This window comes from Scaptodrosophila lebanonensis, unplaced genomic scaffold (assembly GCF_003285725.1).
Source record: "Scaptodrosophila lebanonensis strain 11010-0011.00,11010-0021.00 unplaced genomic scaffold, SlebRS2 tig00000001-arrow-pilon, whole genome shotgun sequence".
Lineage (NCBI taxonomy): Eukaryota > Metazoa > Arthropoda > Insecta > Diptera > Drosophilidae > Scaptodrosophila > Scaptodrosophila lebanonensis.
Genome location: NW_022060529.1, coordinates 1,599,236 through 1,614,557, shown reverse-complemented (window position 1 = coordinate 1,614,557; position 15,322 = coordinate 1,599,236). Strand labels below are relative to the sequence as shown.

General features: G+C 39.6%; 3 protein-coding genes and 1 long non-coding RNA gene across 4 annotated transcripts in view; 1 reads left to right on the top strand and 3 right to left on the bottom strand.

The window, feature by feature from the left end:
- LOC115634535 (mediator of RNA polymerase II transcription subunit 13) overlaps positions 1-15,322 on the top strand; it is a 94,303-nt gene that overhangs the window by 54,959 nt on the left and 24,022 nt on the right. The gene's annotated exons all lie outside the window — the stretch shown is intronic.
- Positions 224-1,237, bottom strand: LOC115634537. The gene has a single exon (XM_030532347.1). The coding sequence runs from the start codon at positions 1,137-1,139 to the stop codon at positions 297-299; it is 843 nt and encodes a 280-aa protein (XP_030388207.1). The 5' UTR covers positions 1,140-1,237; the 3' UTR covers positions 224-296.
- On the bottom strand, positions 1,669-2,721 carry LOC115634540. The gene has a single exon (XM_030532350.1). It carries the CDS (start codon positions 2,550-2,552, stop codon positions 1,800-1,802), a length of 753 nt encoding a protein of 250 aa, XP_030388210.1. The 5' UTR covers positions 2,553-2,721; the 3' UTR covers positions 1,669-1,799.
- On the bottom strand, positions 2,818-4,871 carry LOC115634541. The gene is made up of 3 exons (XR_003996446.1): positions 4,752-4,871; positions 2,959-3,338; positions 2,818-2,883 (listed from the first exon to the last, which is right to left on the bottom strand). It is a non-coding gene; the product is annotated as an uncharacterized LOC115634541 (long non-coding RNA).

The following is a 15,322-nucleotide window of genomic DNA, read 5'->3' as shown; positions in this document are numbered from 1 at the left end:
GGAGTCCGTCGGCTCCTTCTTGGCCAGAAAACGACAGCCTATGGTCCGTAGAAACACCGGGGTCTGGCGCAGACGTAGTGCCAAGCTTGAAATCATTTCACTTGAATTTTTAGTCCCGAAAATAATTGACAATAGACCAAAAGCATAACTAGGCTAACAAATAGGCCACAAATCTAAGAAATCGTTCTTAAAATGAATTCTTCACAATTGAAAAAAAAAACTGTTCAGTTTTGAGCTCAAATTATTTATTTTTGGATTTTTTTTTTTCAATTTAAATATTTATAATTTGTGCATATCTATGGTTGTCCGCACTTCCACTTATCCCGGCCTCGTGCAAGTCTTCGTCGCAGCTCTTCCCAGGCCTCGCACAGCGCGACAGAATCCAGGCAGTGGCATTCGTTGGGTGGCAATGGTATGGGAGGATCTTTCTTGCATTCCGAAAAGCTGGGATATGGCGCCTTCTTTCTTTCGCATTTTTCTCGTTTGTTCGTTGGCTTGGAACATTTGGGCGGGTCTCGGGCTGGTTTACAGCATGGCATCAATACTTTTGGGCATGAAGTCTCCGGCTTCGGCTTCTTGCACGGCATCGGCCTATGCGTCTTACAAGCGGGCTTCTGAAATGGCCGCTTCCGTCTTTTAATCTTGGGTCGTTTCATATTAGCGTAGATGCAGACTTTCTTCGGTTTGATGACCAGCCGCGGACATTCGTTCCATGTGACCTGATATTTGCGGTTCTTGTCCGAAATGCGATAGTGCTCAACGTCGAACCGCTCGAAATCAAACTCACAGCGCGGTTCCGGCTCGCAACCTTCCATATACCACATGGACTTAAATTCTGGCTTCTTCTTCTTCTTTGGCTTCTTCTTCTTCTTTTTCTTATCGCACACGTTTTTCTTCAGGCTCTTGGGGCCGCACTTGCTTTCCTCCTTGGGAATGCACGAGTCGTAGTGACGTGTCTGCTGCACGAGGAGTCCATTTCTGGCCCCACATACAGGACTACGTAGGGCCCGATCGATAGAGGGCGATATTCCGAAGGCTTGTGACTGTGTCAATAATTGACGGCTCATCAAAGCATAGGTATTCAACATGCAGCGCACTGAAGGCGCGATAGATTGGCGCGTATGCCCGGCTAGATGCATTGTGCAAAACAAACAGGCATTAAAATTTTGAATACAAATGAAACGGTGAACCAAAAATTATGCTTAGTTGAATTTACAAATTTTGGGCCGAAAATTTACAAATAATTTATATGCTATTCTTTTGAGCTCATGTTGTATACTGAGCACGAGAGCTTGTTGGGCCTAGACAAAAAGCAGACTGAGGTGAGTTGTAAAGCGATGCGTGCTTTGTTAAAGAAAATACAAATACTAAAAATAAATTTTAAATATAAAATAAATATTTTATATTTATGTAAGCGCTAATTGCCAAAGCCACATCTATATTTTTAACATTCTGCTTGGACAAATTTGTTGTTGTGGTCATTCCACCAATATCGCGGAGCACTGCGCTTGAATTAATTGTAATCTTTGTTAATGGACATTTCTTTATTTAATATGTTTTTTACGATTACTATACCCAGTAAACAGTAACTTCGGTACCTCTACATAATAAAACCCAATGAACTACAACCCAATATATTCGTTCAATTGAAGCATAAAACGATGTGGATTTTTTCCTTGTCTATATACAACGCTTTTATTGTAGTTGTTTTTTTTAGCAAATAATTTTGAAATTTGTCTGGTGTTCTTCAAATTAAGCGGCAAAGCAACACGAGCATTTGAGGTCCAACCACCTTTAATTTATTTACGTTTGGGACACTGTCCCTTTCCTCCGCCGCTTCCACGCTTACGCTTTGCTCTTTCTGCGAACATCTCGCAAAGCGCAACGCTTTCTAAGCAGTGGCATTCAGTTCTACGGAGCTTGCGTAACTTGGGTCTGCTGCACTCCGAGAAAGATGGATACGGAGCACGGACTTTACGGCAGTCGGAGGGTGATTTGGCGTTGGTGCACTTCGATGGATTCCGCGCAGCTTTGCAACCCGGCAGCACAAGACGTGGGCAAGGGCCTTCATCCTTCGGCGGGCATTCCGATGCAACATCGCAACACACGATCTCTCTCTCCTTCTTCTTCCGACGCACAATGGGCGGGTGCTTTGCATTCTGATAACAGCAGATCTTCTTAGGCTTGATCTGGATGGGTGGACACTCCACCCAGGTGACCTGATACTTGCGAGCAGCCTTGTCCGATGGCTCGTACAGACACTCGTCGAACCGTGGGAAGTCCATGGCCGCACACGGATCTTCGCAGCACTCATCTGGAAAACTGATCAAATGATGAAACTGAAAACCGTCCCCCTTCTTCTTTTTCGGCTTCTTCTTGAATGTCTTCTCGCCGCAATCGTTCTTAATAGTTTTACCGCAGCTCTTCAAGCTGTCACCCAGATTGGAGCACTTAGGCGGAGGAGCGTCATCCGCAAAGCCGCGGACGCACAACCGCTGTAGCCCCCGAAAATTTCGTAGCAGGGAAATTCGAGGAACACCCCGTAACGCCATTGCTATAGGGCGCGTTGGTCCCTTCTGCTGTGTTAATCAATGACAAGGAAAAATTTGCCTATTTGAGAATCGTCGAATACATAAAATTTTGTCTATAAAAAAAAGGTAGAAAATTTTGAAATATTTTTACGCCGAAAAAAATATTATTTTTGCCGAAAGTGTGTGTGTGACTAGGTTGAGTTATGTATTCGAACTGAACTGGTATCCCAAGTCAGTGTCGACTAGCAGTCGAAGCTGTTTTCACAGCATGCTTGAACACAAAAAACGGTCACTTCTTACAAATATTTCGGATGAATTCGACAAGGGAGAGCAGTTTATTAACACTTTATAACTGGAATAAGAGATGGAGCAAATGTGGATTTTATTTAACGATGGCATGGAACGATTGATTTGATGATCCCTGTACCTGCTTCCTATAAATTGCATCGGTCCAGAAACAATTTGTTCTTTTTGCTCTTCGTGATCTTAACTGGGATGCTCATCTGCGATACCATCCTACCCCAGGAGACTTCTCTTTATTAACCAGCCTTCGTTGGTGTTCTGTTCTTCCAGAAACTGATTGCCGCAGATGTTGATTCCTCTATGCTTTTCTCTATTTAACCATTAACAATCCTTTTCGAGTATTATGCTCTGATTATGATTTTTAGTTTCAAGTGGCTCTGTCTCTCCTCACTAAATTCCTTTTTTTTATTGCTATTTCTTCATATCCATTTCTTGTTTGTAAAATGCGTTATTTGATATTTTTGTTATTTCCGTTTTATTTAATAGCGTTCTCTATTGTTTAATCTTTTTTTACATCGATTTATTTGTCGATAAAATAAAATAAAAATTAAAATAAATAATTAAAATTAAAAAATAAAGAAATAAAATAAAATAAAGAAAATAAATTTTACAAAAAATAAAAAAATGTAAAAATTAAATAATTTCCATAGTTTCTTAACAATCCATTTAAAGCTAGAAAGCGTTGTATTAAAAAGTTTCGGAGAAACTTGAATTGTTTTCTAACATCATGTCATTGAAGCCTGTCCTGGACCACTTAGCCATGTAAATGAAAAGGGCTCTCTATTGACAACATCAGCATGGGGCGCATGCAAAGCAGCTAACTCCACTTCGAGACCGATCTCTGTCAGGGTCCGTTGCAAAGGAGCTGTGCAAATATAAGCACTGCGCACCATATTAAAGTCGCTTTATAACAAATTACCAATGCAGATGTATACACACAAATCGGTTATACTCGTACTCGGCATGCATACATACGAGTATAATATACAAGACGCTGCCTATTCTATTTATTCGAGTTTGATGTACGAGCGCGTCATATAAATGCATGTGCATAATCAAAGTCAACGAGGAGCGATCAGCGATGTCAACCCAGACAGACGCAGACATCGTCAAGACAATCGAAATGAGCTGGAGAGGTCGGATGCATTTAAATATAAGCAGCTGCCAAAAGACAACGTCCCCAGCATGCCTGATGGATGGCTGACTATTCTGATCTTGATGCACTGCACGACAAAATGTTCTCAATGGATATGTGTACGTGTATCTGTGTATCTGTGTATCTACAGCGTCTTGTATCTTTCGCCTACCTGACTAAATAATGATGTCGCATTATTTATGCCGTGGCTGATTTGCATACGCGGCCAAAGCGTTCGCTTTCTTTCTATAATAAATGTTTAATTTATAATTGATTTTTCCCCAACTCTCCACAAGCACAGCCACATATGTGTATGTGTGTGGGAGGGCATAACGCCTTAGCTAGACCTCAAAACTTTTACCCACACCCGGGACAGCGCCTTAGAAAATCCAATGCCCGGCCCCAACCAGCCCCACCCGACACCACTCAACGCAACTGAACCGCAAAAGGATTTGCCAGCGCACGAAAACACTTAATTAATTCGTACAGACAGTCAGGCGGGCCGGTGGGGTAGCGGCATATCGGAAGGCTGGAAGGCTGCCCGAGACACCCAACTGGTCAGACAACTACACACAACGAAATAATTAGAAATTATAATGGAAAATGTATGCAAGCCATGTTGACGATAACAACGCCCCAGTAATGCGCGCCCACACTTCGTCGGCGCCCAAACAGAATCGGGCAACACCATATTTAACATGTAGAAACGCAGACTGCTACTGCGACTGCGACTGAGACTTAGGCGTTGGCAGCACTACTATTATATTATTTAAACTACTTACTTAGCCCCTGTTTAGAAGCAAGCAAACCCAGCAGCAAAGGCAGCCCAAGTCCCTGAGCTTAAAATAGGAGTTCCATTTTCACAGAACCAACAGCCGATGGTTAAACTACAAGTATGTATTGAATGTGAGAAAAACTGCAACTATTTCTTTCCATAGTCTACTACGATTCTTGCAAATATGGGAATATCAATGCAATATTAGTTTTTGTATAACTAGGCTGTTGAGAGCGAATATATTGTAACAAAGTAGCATAAAATAGTTGATATTTATTACCAAGTCATTGAATACATTAGTATTGCCAAGTGGGGGCTGTAATTCTGCACTTACCTCTGATATTTTTGATATTGAAAGGGATCATAATATTATAAATTCTTTTCGAAGAAGATAACAAACCAAATTTAAGAAAATGAGTCGGAAAATATGGTGTTTATTAAAGTAAAGTATCAAATAACAATAAAAAGTTCGGTATTTTTCTAGTTCCATGTTTCACTTTGTTTCCATTATCGTTTCGTTTTATCGATTTGAATATTCAATACTACTACTCGATACTACTTACGAGTACTACTTTGTTTTATAAATAATTTCAACTTTCAATTTATCAGGTATACTGGTATTAGCCAAGGCAGTTAAGTTAAATATTTGTTCGATAAAAGAAATGGGAATATAGTGGTACCCTCTGCAATGCCATGTTAGACAGAGTAATCGAAACGATAGAACAGAATGGCATGGACACACTCACACACACACATATATATATATATATATATATATGTATATTCACACTCACACATACGGTGAAGGGTAAATTTGCTGCTAATATCCGTTTACGTCTTTAGTTGCAAGAAAATTACAATATTTCGTGTGAGATAGTTTGCCACACGCGCCCAGACAAGCGCACGCACACATACAAGGACACGGGCGCGTAGATATACATAGATACTTTTGTATCTAATTTAAATTTCAAAATTTTGCGCTGCAAGAAAAACGCCAAATGGAAAGTGAGCCGAGCTAGGGGGTTGTTTGGTTTGGTCGCCTCCATCCTAGCTTGAGCTAATTTTCTCGGGCTGTGAATGGTGTGAGTGCGGGTGTATGTGAGTGCGTGTGTGTGTGTGTGTGTGTGTGTGTGTGTATGTATAGGATTAAAACCCGGCAAGTGGACACAGACACAGACGTTGGAGACGCGCGGTATGGTGTGGTGTGAGGTTTCGGCTTTCGGTCTTTGCTTTGGCCATTCCCGTTGCCGCTTAGCCAAATTATATTATGACTTGTTTAAAATTCAAATTCGAAAACACTAAAATCATGTTTTCGATGTCTGCTCGCCGTCGTGGAGGCATCGGAGGGTGGGTTGTGGGTTGGCAAGGGTTTAAGTAGCATTGCCAGCTATTTGACAAGATTGTGGAATGGGATTTGTAGTTTCGGCTGTCCTGACGGCTGTTGGAGCGTGCAACGGCTTTCCTTATAAATAGCCTTCAACTGTTTGCTGGCCAGGCGACGCTCACAACTTTGCAACGTCTATCGTTTCGCTCTGTCTGACTGCTAAGCTCAAGGCAATGTCCTTTGCTTGTCTGCGTGCGTATGTGTGTGTGTAGTTAAAACATAGTTTTCGGTTGCCATATACATTTTGCATGCGTCTTAGTGTTCCTTTCTCCGTGTTTGTATGTCCATGGGGGGTGTGCACTTTAGGAAAACTTGCTTTTAAGCAATTTTAATGATTTCATTAGTGTATTTGGCACACACAAGTTACAATTTAACGAGGATTGTCTGCAAATTTCATTGATTTTTATTGGCCTATATAAAAGCGCTGTTACACTCAAAAAACAATTTCAATATATATGAAATGATCTATACACGATTTAACGAACTGCCGACTGGTAACTCATTAGACCTGTATATAAAACTATAGAAATTAAAATTATTAGAAGCAAAACTAATAAACATTTTTAATAGTTCTTGAAATGGAATGGAAAAGTGAAGCAATTGTCATTCGAAAATCGTCCTTTAACATCAAGGTTACGGTAGAGTTATTGTTGCACACTTTGTCTTTCAATTACCTTCACAAAAAGGAATTCGAAGGCGTCATTTCAGGTTATCATCCACAATATTCAATCCCATTCAACATAATGAAATGGTATATTTTGCTTGGCATCTGTGTTTGTATCTCAAAAATATGATATAACAAATTATAATTTCAATAAATATGGAATGTTTTTGAATGTGCAAATATGCAATACTTTAAGAATGCAACCTTAAAGATAAGAACGCTTCAAAAATAATCTAACAAAAGTACAATAATGACTGTCAACACCTGCGACATGTTGAGGAAATTGTGTATGCCATCTGGCCAGGTGTGGCCCGAAATCCAGCAATGAAAAATAGTTTCCTGTTGATCTACAATGAACGGAAAAGTTAAGACGAATCTACATACATATATCGCCAATAATGCGCTGGTGGAACAATAACTACAGCAAGCACAGTCGTTCTGGTAATGGTGGTATATTCCAAAACAAAAGCTGTTACCAGAGTCATATGTTGGCAAGTATATATTCAGTATATATTCTTGTCACAATCATTATAAATGTAGTGCTAAAAATTTTATGAAAAATTAAGTTTAACAAATGAAATTTGAAAAGAAAATGCCTTATTTTCCGACATGATACCTTTAGGTCTTAATTGATCTTTTCATAAGTTGTAAGCAATTCTTCATTAGAAAATAATACTATATGTATCCTGAAACAAAACAACAGTAATATCAAAATTAAATACATTTGTCGACCATATAAAGGTTCTTTGTTTGATGACACTAAGAATTGTTGGGATTTAAAGTGAATTTAGCTTTGATGAGTTACTTGATTTGTTTTTGTACAAATAAGTTCAATAATTTAGTGTTTTCTATATTAGTACTTATAGGCAACAGTATATCAATAGCTTTAAATGCAGACTATTCCATCACACGAATTCTACTCGCTTTTTGTCTAACAAGACACCCGCATCAGCGCATACATATACATATTGTAGATATGTACATAATTAGATTGCATTATGTACGCACTGTTGTCAAGGTAGTGAGCACAAATGGTCCGGCCTGTGTCGCTCTGCTTTTGGTCTTGGTTTTGTCTTGGTCTGGCAAGCAATTTCAATAAAATTTGTTGCTAGTCGTAGGGCCGGATAAAACCCCAAAAGCAGTCAAATGTCTCAGACACAAACCACTGTGGCAGCAGCAGCGACAGCAACAACAACGAAGGCGTCTGCCGTCTGGCCATAAGTTGGTATTAGTCCAACATACATCCATCCATACATACCAACATTTGGACGTATATGCAAAACACCCCCTGGAGGGGTTGGGCCAATGGCCTTTCAAAATTTTCGAATTTACGTAAATTTAACTTTCTTGAAATACACTTAACAGTAAAATTAATTATAAAAGGCAATTGTGTGCATATATATGTGTGTCTGGCATTATACTTGTATGTATATGTTTTATAGCATACACATACTCCCACACACACACACACACACACACACACACACACACACATACACCCACTTAAGTTTGTCTTAGTCTTTGACCGAAAAGGTGTTGGCATGGAATTTGCATAACCAACAAAACGTCAATGTGTTTTACATACACGCACACATACACTTTGGCATATGTATGCAGGCGGTCATACATAGACATGTGTGACCATGTACAGTTGTGCTTGTCGACATTTGCATAGCATATACATATGTACATGCATACATAGTTTTGTACTTCACCCCAGCCCATCCCTGAAACCCAAACGACGTTCCATGTATGCAAAAACACACTAATTAAATGTTGAAGGCAGTTTATTGATGCCGGGCACGGCCAGCAGGCAGGCGGGCTGGCATTTAGTTGGGCAGGCATACAAAATTGTCCGTGTGTGTGTGTGCGTGTGGGTGTGTGTGAGTTTTCTGCATTATATAAGCTCACCTGAAAATAGGAATTTAAGTGTGCCTGTGTGAGTGGATGTGTGAGGCCCTCGCCTAAGACAATCTATAGCCTATAGCCTCAAACTCAAACCGCAACGGAATGTCTTCATTTTGCACATGAAAGCGAATGCAATCGCAACTATCCATCTGTCTCGTTCTCTACAACTACTATAGCTTTACAAATATACTTATGTAAGTATATACATAACTGTGCGCCTATTATGGCACACACTGAAGTAAATTACACAAGCGTCATTCGGACTGGTGTGCTAGTCAGACAATCTGACTATCCGTCTGTCTACTTATGTATTTTAATGTCGATAAATTATAATGCCACTTGTAAATTAGACTTGCATTTCCCATTCATGCCTTGCTTTGATGTTGGCCCACCAAGCCACCCACGGCAGGCAGCTGTCGCCTTGTCCTTGCGGTTTCTAGTTTCCATCCAGCCCCCTCGCTAGCCTTAATTACACATTAAGCAAAGCAATTATCGGCCTGACAGTTGCTTTAATACCACGTAGCACTTGCTAGCAGCCAACTAGCCAAGTTTAGTTTGTTGTTTGACATTTTGCACAGCACTTTCAATTTACTTACTACAAGACCACAGTGTCCCATTTTGGCTGTTTTTAGCGAAACATCTTACACAATTCAGAAGGCAAACCTTGAATATGATTTTTAACAGCCCGAAATGGCAACTCACGTTTTTGAACTCCCTAATTTCCTCAATTCCATTGTCGATTAACTGTTTCGCTTTCTCAAATTTTTCAAACTTGTTCTTTTGATTGCGTTAAATCAAAAGTAATTCGCATTTTTCATACCTGACAATTATTTTTATATTCACATTAATAGAATTTAGAGAATTTATTAGCGCTGGCACAACGTTCTAGGCCGAACTATCTTCAATCCAGATCGAGAGTTTATTTTTCAAATTCCATTCATCATGATTATATGTATATTTTTTTTAAAGGAAATTATTTTATTTTGTACGCCAATGCAAACTTCTCAAGCGATATCCGTGGCAGATTCATGGAAAACGATCCCGTTTTACTTTTGTAACGTAATCGCAAAAGGACACAGGGTCAAATTTATTGAAACAAATGGATTCAAAGTAATAATTAGGGTCTAAATTCGTACACCCCACCTTTTCGTATGTCATTGCTTTAATTGAAGAGATTTAATTATAAAAGGGGAAAATATCCGCTGAACCATTTCTCAGTAATTTGAATAGTGAACCATAGGTGCATGGTACCCGCCATATCAGCTTCAGAGTGTTTTGGCTTAATATTAATTTGCAAAAACAACAATGGAAACTGGGTTGATTGTACCACCTATTTCTCAAGTAGCTCATGGTTCTAATTTCCATTTATTCGGATTTAAATGTTCTCCACCGAGCAATATTTCCCACTGTATCACATACTGTACGAGTACATGCAGACATTTTTAATTAAACGTAAAATTTTGCACTATTGATTAGTTGCCATTGGCCCGCAGGGGTGCGAGCATGTTGAATGCTTAGCCACCATTGTTATTGCCGACGCATTAGTATTAGCGGAATTGAGTGACGCGTGCTGCGCAGTGACTTGGCCAACAGCCTGTCTCTGTGCCCGCTTCTACCCCTCTTCCCCTTTCCTGTGAAACCTGCCCACAACCCCTTCAGTATTCAGTCTGACACGCAAAGTGCAGGGCTGTCAGTGTTGCCTGCCAGGCCACAGCAAGTGAGGCGCATTTTGGTTGTAAGTTTGGCGTCTTTTTAACACAATGACAGTTAATTAGATTGTTGTTGCAGAGCTAAGGATACTCATACGTGCAGACATGCATTGCCAGTACTACATCCGTGTAGGCGGCAACGTGAGCAGCCATGTATTCTCGTATTGTGTGGCCCCCGCGGCTCGAACATTGACTACGATTCTACGATGCATAAAAGGTTGCATAATAAGCCTAATTGAATTGGTTTTAGAGCCAGAAAGTTTCCTCCAATATTGGAAAATGGAAAATATAAATGGCATACCAATCTTTCGAGTAAGCTTCTTCGTCTGAATATTTACGGAATATTGCACTATGACGAAAGGGGGCTGACAAATATATACCTATATATTATTTTTGAATAGTTTACTTTAATTTCAGTTAGGTTTATGATACATTTTAGTTTATTGAAATTATTAATGCCTAGACAAGTCCGGTCGTTTACTGTGTTCCATCTTACGTGTCTCAATTTCTGAAACAACTAATGACCTAAGCAGATATATATGTACGTTGAAATATTGATCGAAAAATTGCTTCAATAAAAAGCCTCAAATTCCACACTCGTCTCTATATATACAATTTTAAGCAATATACCCAAATTGCAGACGTACAAATCAACACACACACACACACAATCAATTCACATAAAGGGAAGAGAAAGAGAGAAGGAGAGGGAGAGAGAGTCGCTCATCTACTGACCATACAAGTAGTACGCCTTTCTATTTGGAAATGCACCCAAACCAAAAATATTTCAAATTCATGACAAATGCATAAGATTTCAACAATATGAACAGAACAACAACAACAACAGTAACAACAAACAAATGTTGCAAGAAGTGGGCGGGCATGTAATGTAGTATAGAATTGTGGCCCAAAACCCCAAACGGTTAAGTGCAATAAATATGTACACACACACACACACACATCAAGTTGCACAGCAGACTGTACTTTTGCAAAGCATGCCTATTTATGTATCATACGTAGATATATATGTACACAAACACACACATACATTCTATACAATCAAATAAATTACGTAGCATTTAATAATTCATGTACAAAATTGCCACAAACACATGGCTAACAAAATTGCAAGAACATGCTTTATTCTATGTGTGTATGTATGTGTAAGAGCGTATGATTCGATGTGCGATTGTCTTGTCTGTGTGTTTAAGACTTGATAATTTCAAAAATCAACAGCATGTATGGAGCCTTTCATAACCCAAAATGCATTTCGACCGCAAGAAATGTTTGGGATTAGTCCACACAAAAAGTGTTGCCTAGTTTGCAGCTGTTGTCCTCGTTATTATTTCTACTGTCACCGTCGCTCCTTTGTAAACAACCGCTCTTATAATATGCATGTCTAGTGCCTTCTCAAGTGTCATTGCACTAAATTAAAACCTTTTGTTATGTCATTCTCTATCCATCTCTTTTACGCACTGCAGCGCGTTTTTGAAAATACTATATTTGTGTAAGTTTGTATTTGTGTAGGGCCTTTAGTTTGTAGCCATGTTGTGAAATGTGGTTTATGAGTGTTTTTTCACTCTTCATTCGTCAGTTATTTGTTTTGTGCGCAATTTGCTTTTGAGCATACTTCAGATCTATTCCATTTTATTCATTACCCGACGCCTTTTCAATTCATTGCAATCAATAGTGAAACAAAATCCGTCCAACATATCTTAAGAATATACTTAAGAACTTACCTAAATTAGAAATTCTCGTGTCATTCTCTAAATTGTAAGAAATCCATTGAAGAATTTTGAATTAAAAATCGGCATAAACTATAAAAAATTAAAGTCTTTTGGAAAAAAAGTGTACATTTTTAAACTTCTTTAACCCGTTCATTAAGATTAAGTTAAGTCCAGCGTCTCTAGACTTAATTATTTCGCTACATTTATATGAATAGACTGGCATTGATTTAATTCATGAAGTAATATTAAAAATTGAAACAATGAATTTTTTTCTTTCTTTATGAAATTAAGAATAATATAAATTAAATTTTCAATTTACCTAAAACTAAATTATATACATATTTGCCGGTTTTACAATTTTAAGTGAGTTTATGTAAATACATTTTAACTGTCGGGAGCTGCAGATGTTAAAATATTAAGAAATCTTTTGAAGTTAATCCAGAGTCAAGCAAGTGATATTATCTGCCTTGCCCCTCCACATGAAAATATTTCTTAACATTTTAACCTCCATAAACTAAAGAGCGTTAAAAATGCGATGTATGTACATATGTGTGAGAGGGAGGCCTTGAACAACGTTTGCTAATTGCAATCGTCAAAAAGCTGCACGCGGCTAAAACTTGACTAGCCGAATGTCTTTTGCACGCACTTTTGTGCAACTGGAATTTGTGTTTTGTGTGCACTGTCAGTTCTGCGAACGCAACACGAAACGTTGCCTACCTTCCTGCGCACATACCGTGCATGCACACATGCATACACACATACACACGCATGCACACGCATGTCGGCGCCAAATCCCCCACAGTCGCCACTAACAGCACTAATCAAGAAATCCAAAAAGCATAGCATATTTCTGGGCTGATTATATTTGCAGTCAGGCCTGTGACACCTGAATAGGTAGCGGCAGCCAGTTACGCCCATCCCGGCCAATCCGCCACGCAAGACTGTAGCCGCTGGCTGGCATTGTTGAGCTTAAGTTGGCATCTGTGGGCCTAAATGGAAACAGGAACAACAGGCCGCCGGCATTGACGTCTCTGCACGGCCTGTGCAACTTAATGTATGCAACAAATCTCGCCAAAGCAACGCATTTTGTAGCCATTTAAGCTACTTGCATAAATGCAGCACTCGGTGCCCAGTCGACACACAAACAGCCGCACCAACACCAACATAGCCGCCAACTGTAGTTGGCCCAAAAGAAAACACATTGGAAGACAGGCGAATGGGCGGGACGTGCGCTCGCTTGGGCTTCCAAGTAATGCCACTGGCAGTGCCACTGACTCTGACTGCCATGTGAGTGTTTATGTGCTCGTGTGTATGTGTGTGTGTGTGTTTGCTTGTGTGCGAGTGTTTGTAGCATTGACCAAGTGCATGACTATAGGATGGCCAGCGCTGCAGCTACTCGTTCTTCTGCTGCCCCCTGACGTCATCAAATGAATCTCATTTGCATTTAAATTAGGAATGGAGCACGATTTGTTGTTGCTTTGGCCACCATCGAGTCATGCTACAGACTCGTACTATAGCTTTATGTTGCCCTTGCCCCTCTCCAAAGCGCAACTTTTAGCATTACGGTAAGAGGGCCTTGGGACTTCGGCCTAGGTCTGGGGTCATGAAGCTTTTTAATGAAGACAGTGTAGCTACTTAGGCGCCCATACATGCATAGAAAGAGAGACAGAGAGAGAGAGAGATAGAGAAACAGATTTACTCTGACATTCTGGTATGTGTTCATTCACGCTGTCTCTCTCTTCGTCACTGTCTGTGGCCGCACGCTCTGTTCGCATTTAAAATCTGTTCATGGAACTTTTATACTCTTAGTAACGCCAACGCCATTATTGTCAGCTAGTATGCTCATGGGTTCTGGACAAGTGGCTCGACTGCAGACCAGACAGCTTACCAACAGCTGGAACATAATTCTTTCTTTTTTCGGCAAAAGCCTAATGGGACACGTTATGGCAAATATGTTAATAACCTCGTTCGGTGGGTACAAAATTTTAATTAGAAATGTTATACGAGTCGCACATTTTCCAGCCCTCCTTCTGGTCAGCACTTGGTCATGGTAACGTTGAGGCCATAGAGGAGCGTTCGGGAATGGGACAGACTTTCATTGTACATACTCGTATGTAGTATATTAGAAACATTGTGAGAAATGGGCGGTTGATTTCATTATAAAATCGTTGCTAAACACTTGAAAACGGAGGTGGAAGACTCCAGAATGTATCGATTGTATTATATTCGTAGCAAACGATCGGAATGAGGGTGTGTGAGTGGAATGAATAACAGATTCATTCAAGATAAGCGAACAGAAAATGGAAACGAAAAATGCCTGGTATCCACAATTTTAATTTTAGTTTCAACAATTCCCAATAATTTCACAATACAGTCAACTTTTCTTAATTCCGCGAACAGAGTTTCAGATATTTATTATAGACTTTACAAGTTTAAAAATGAGAGAATGCAAGCCCCAAACTAACTTCCGGCTTTGATTTGAATGCGCCCATAGCAGAAGCAAAAAGAATAAGAAGAAGAGCGAACACCCTCCTGCAGTTTGTGGTCATACAAGTAGTGCTGTAGTGAAATTGTTTCACTAATAACTTTTCTGAAAATTTACCAATTTGAACTAAAAACAAAAGCATAGTATTATTTATTAATTACGTGTGCAAGTTTTGTTTATGTGGCTTTAAAATTATGCACAGTATTGACAAAATTCTGCTGTAAGGGGAGTGAGAGGGGAAATCCAAAAAGTAAAGTAATCTCATGTTGCCTAGTGGCAGGGGGAGTCTACTCACCAGTTTGGTCAATGTGAGCTCAGTCGTTTTCGAAATGCAGGCGTTCATACAGACGGACGGACTCCCTCCTCATGCTGATTCAGAATATATACACATTATGGGGTCGGAGGCGATTCCTGGTAAAAACTCTGTACAAACCTAATATAACCTTTTCACCCCACGAGCACAGGGTATAAGAATGTGTAGAACTTTTTATGGTGTATAATATGCATATACTCGTATATAGGTGATTATTAAGCAGCCACTGTGTTTAAAATGTTGAAAGAAATTATTAACAGTGAGGGATAAGCGCACCTTCTTAGCTTCTAATAAAGACTTACCTTCTAATAAAGGCAATGGGAATCACAATCGATTTAATACAACATGCACGTATCCTGCTAGGATATTCAAAGTAAGGCAATTGCCC

Coding starts and splice junctions, on each gene's coding strand:
- LOC115634537 (XM_030532347.1), bottom strand. CDS start 1,139: ATGCATCTAGCCGGGCATACGCGCCAATCTATCGCGCCTTCAGTGCGC.
- LOC115634540 (XM_030532350.1), bottom strand. CDS start 2,552: ATGGCGTTACGGGGTGTTCCTCGAATTTCCCTGCTACGAAATTTTCGG.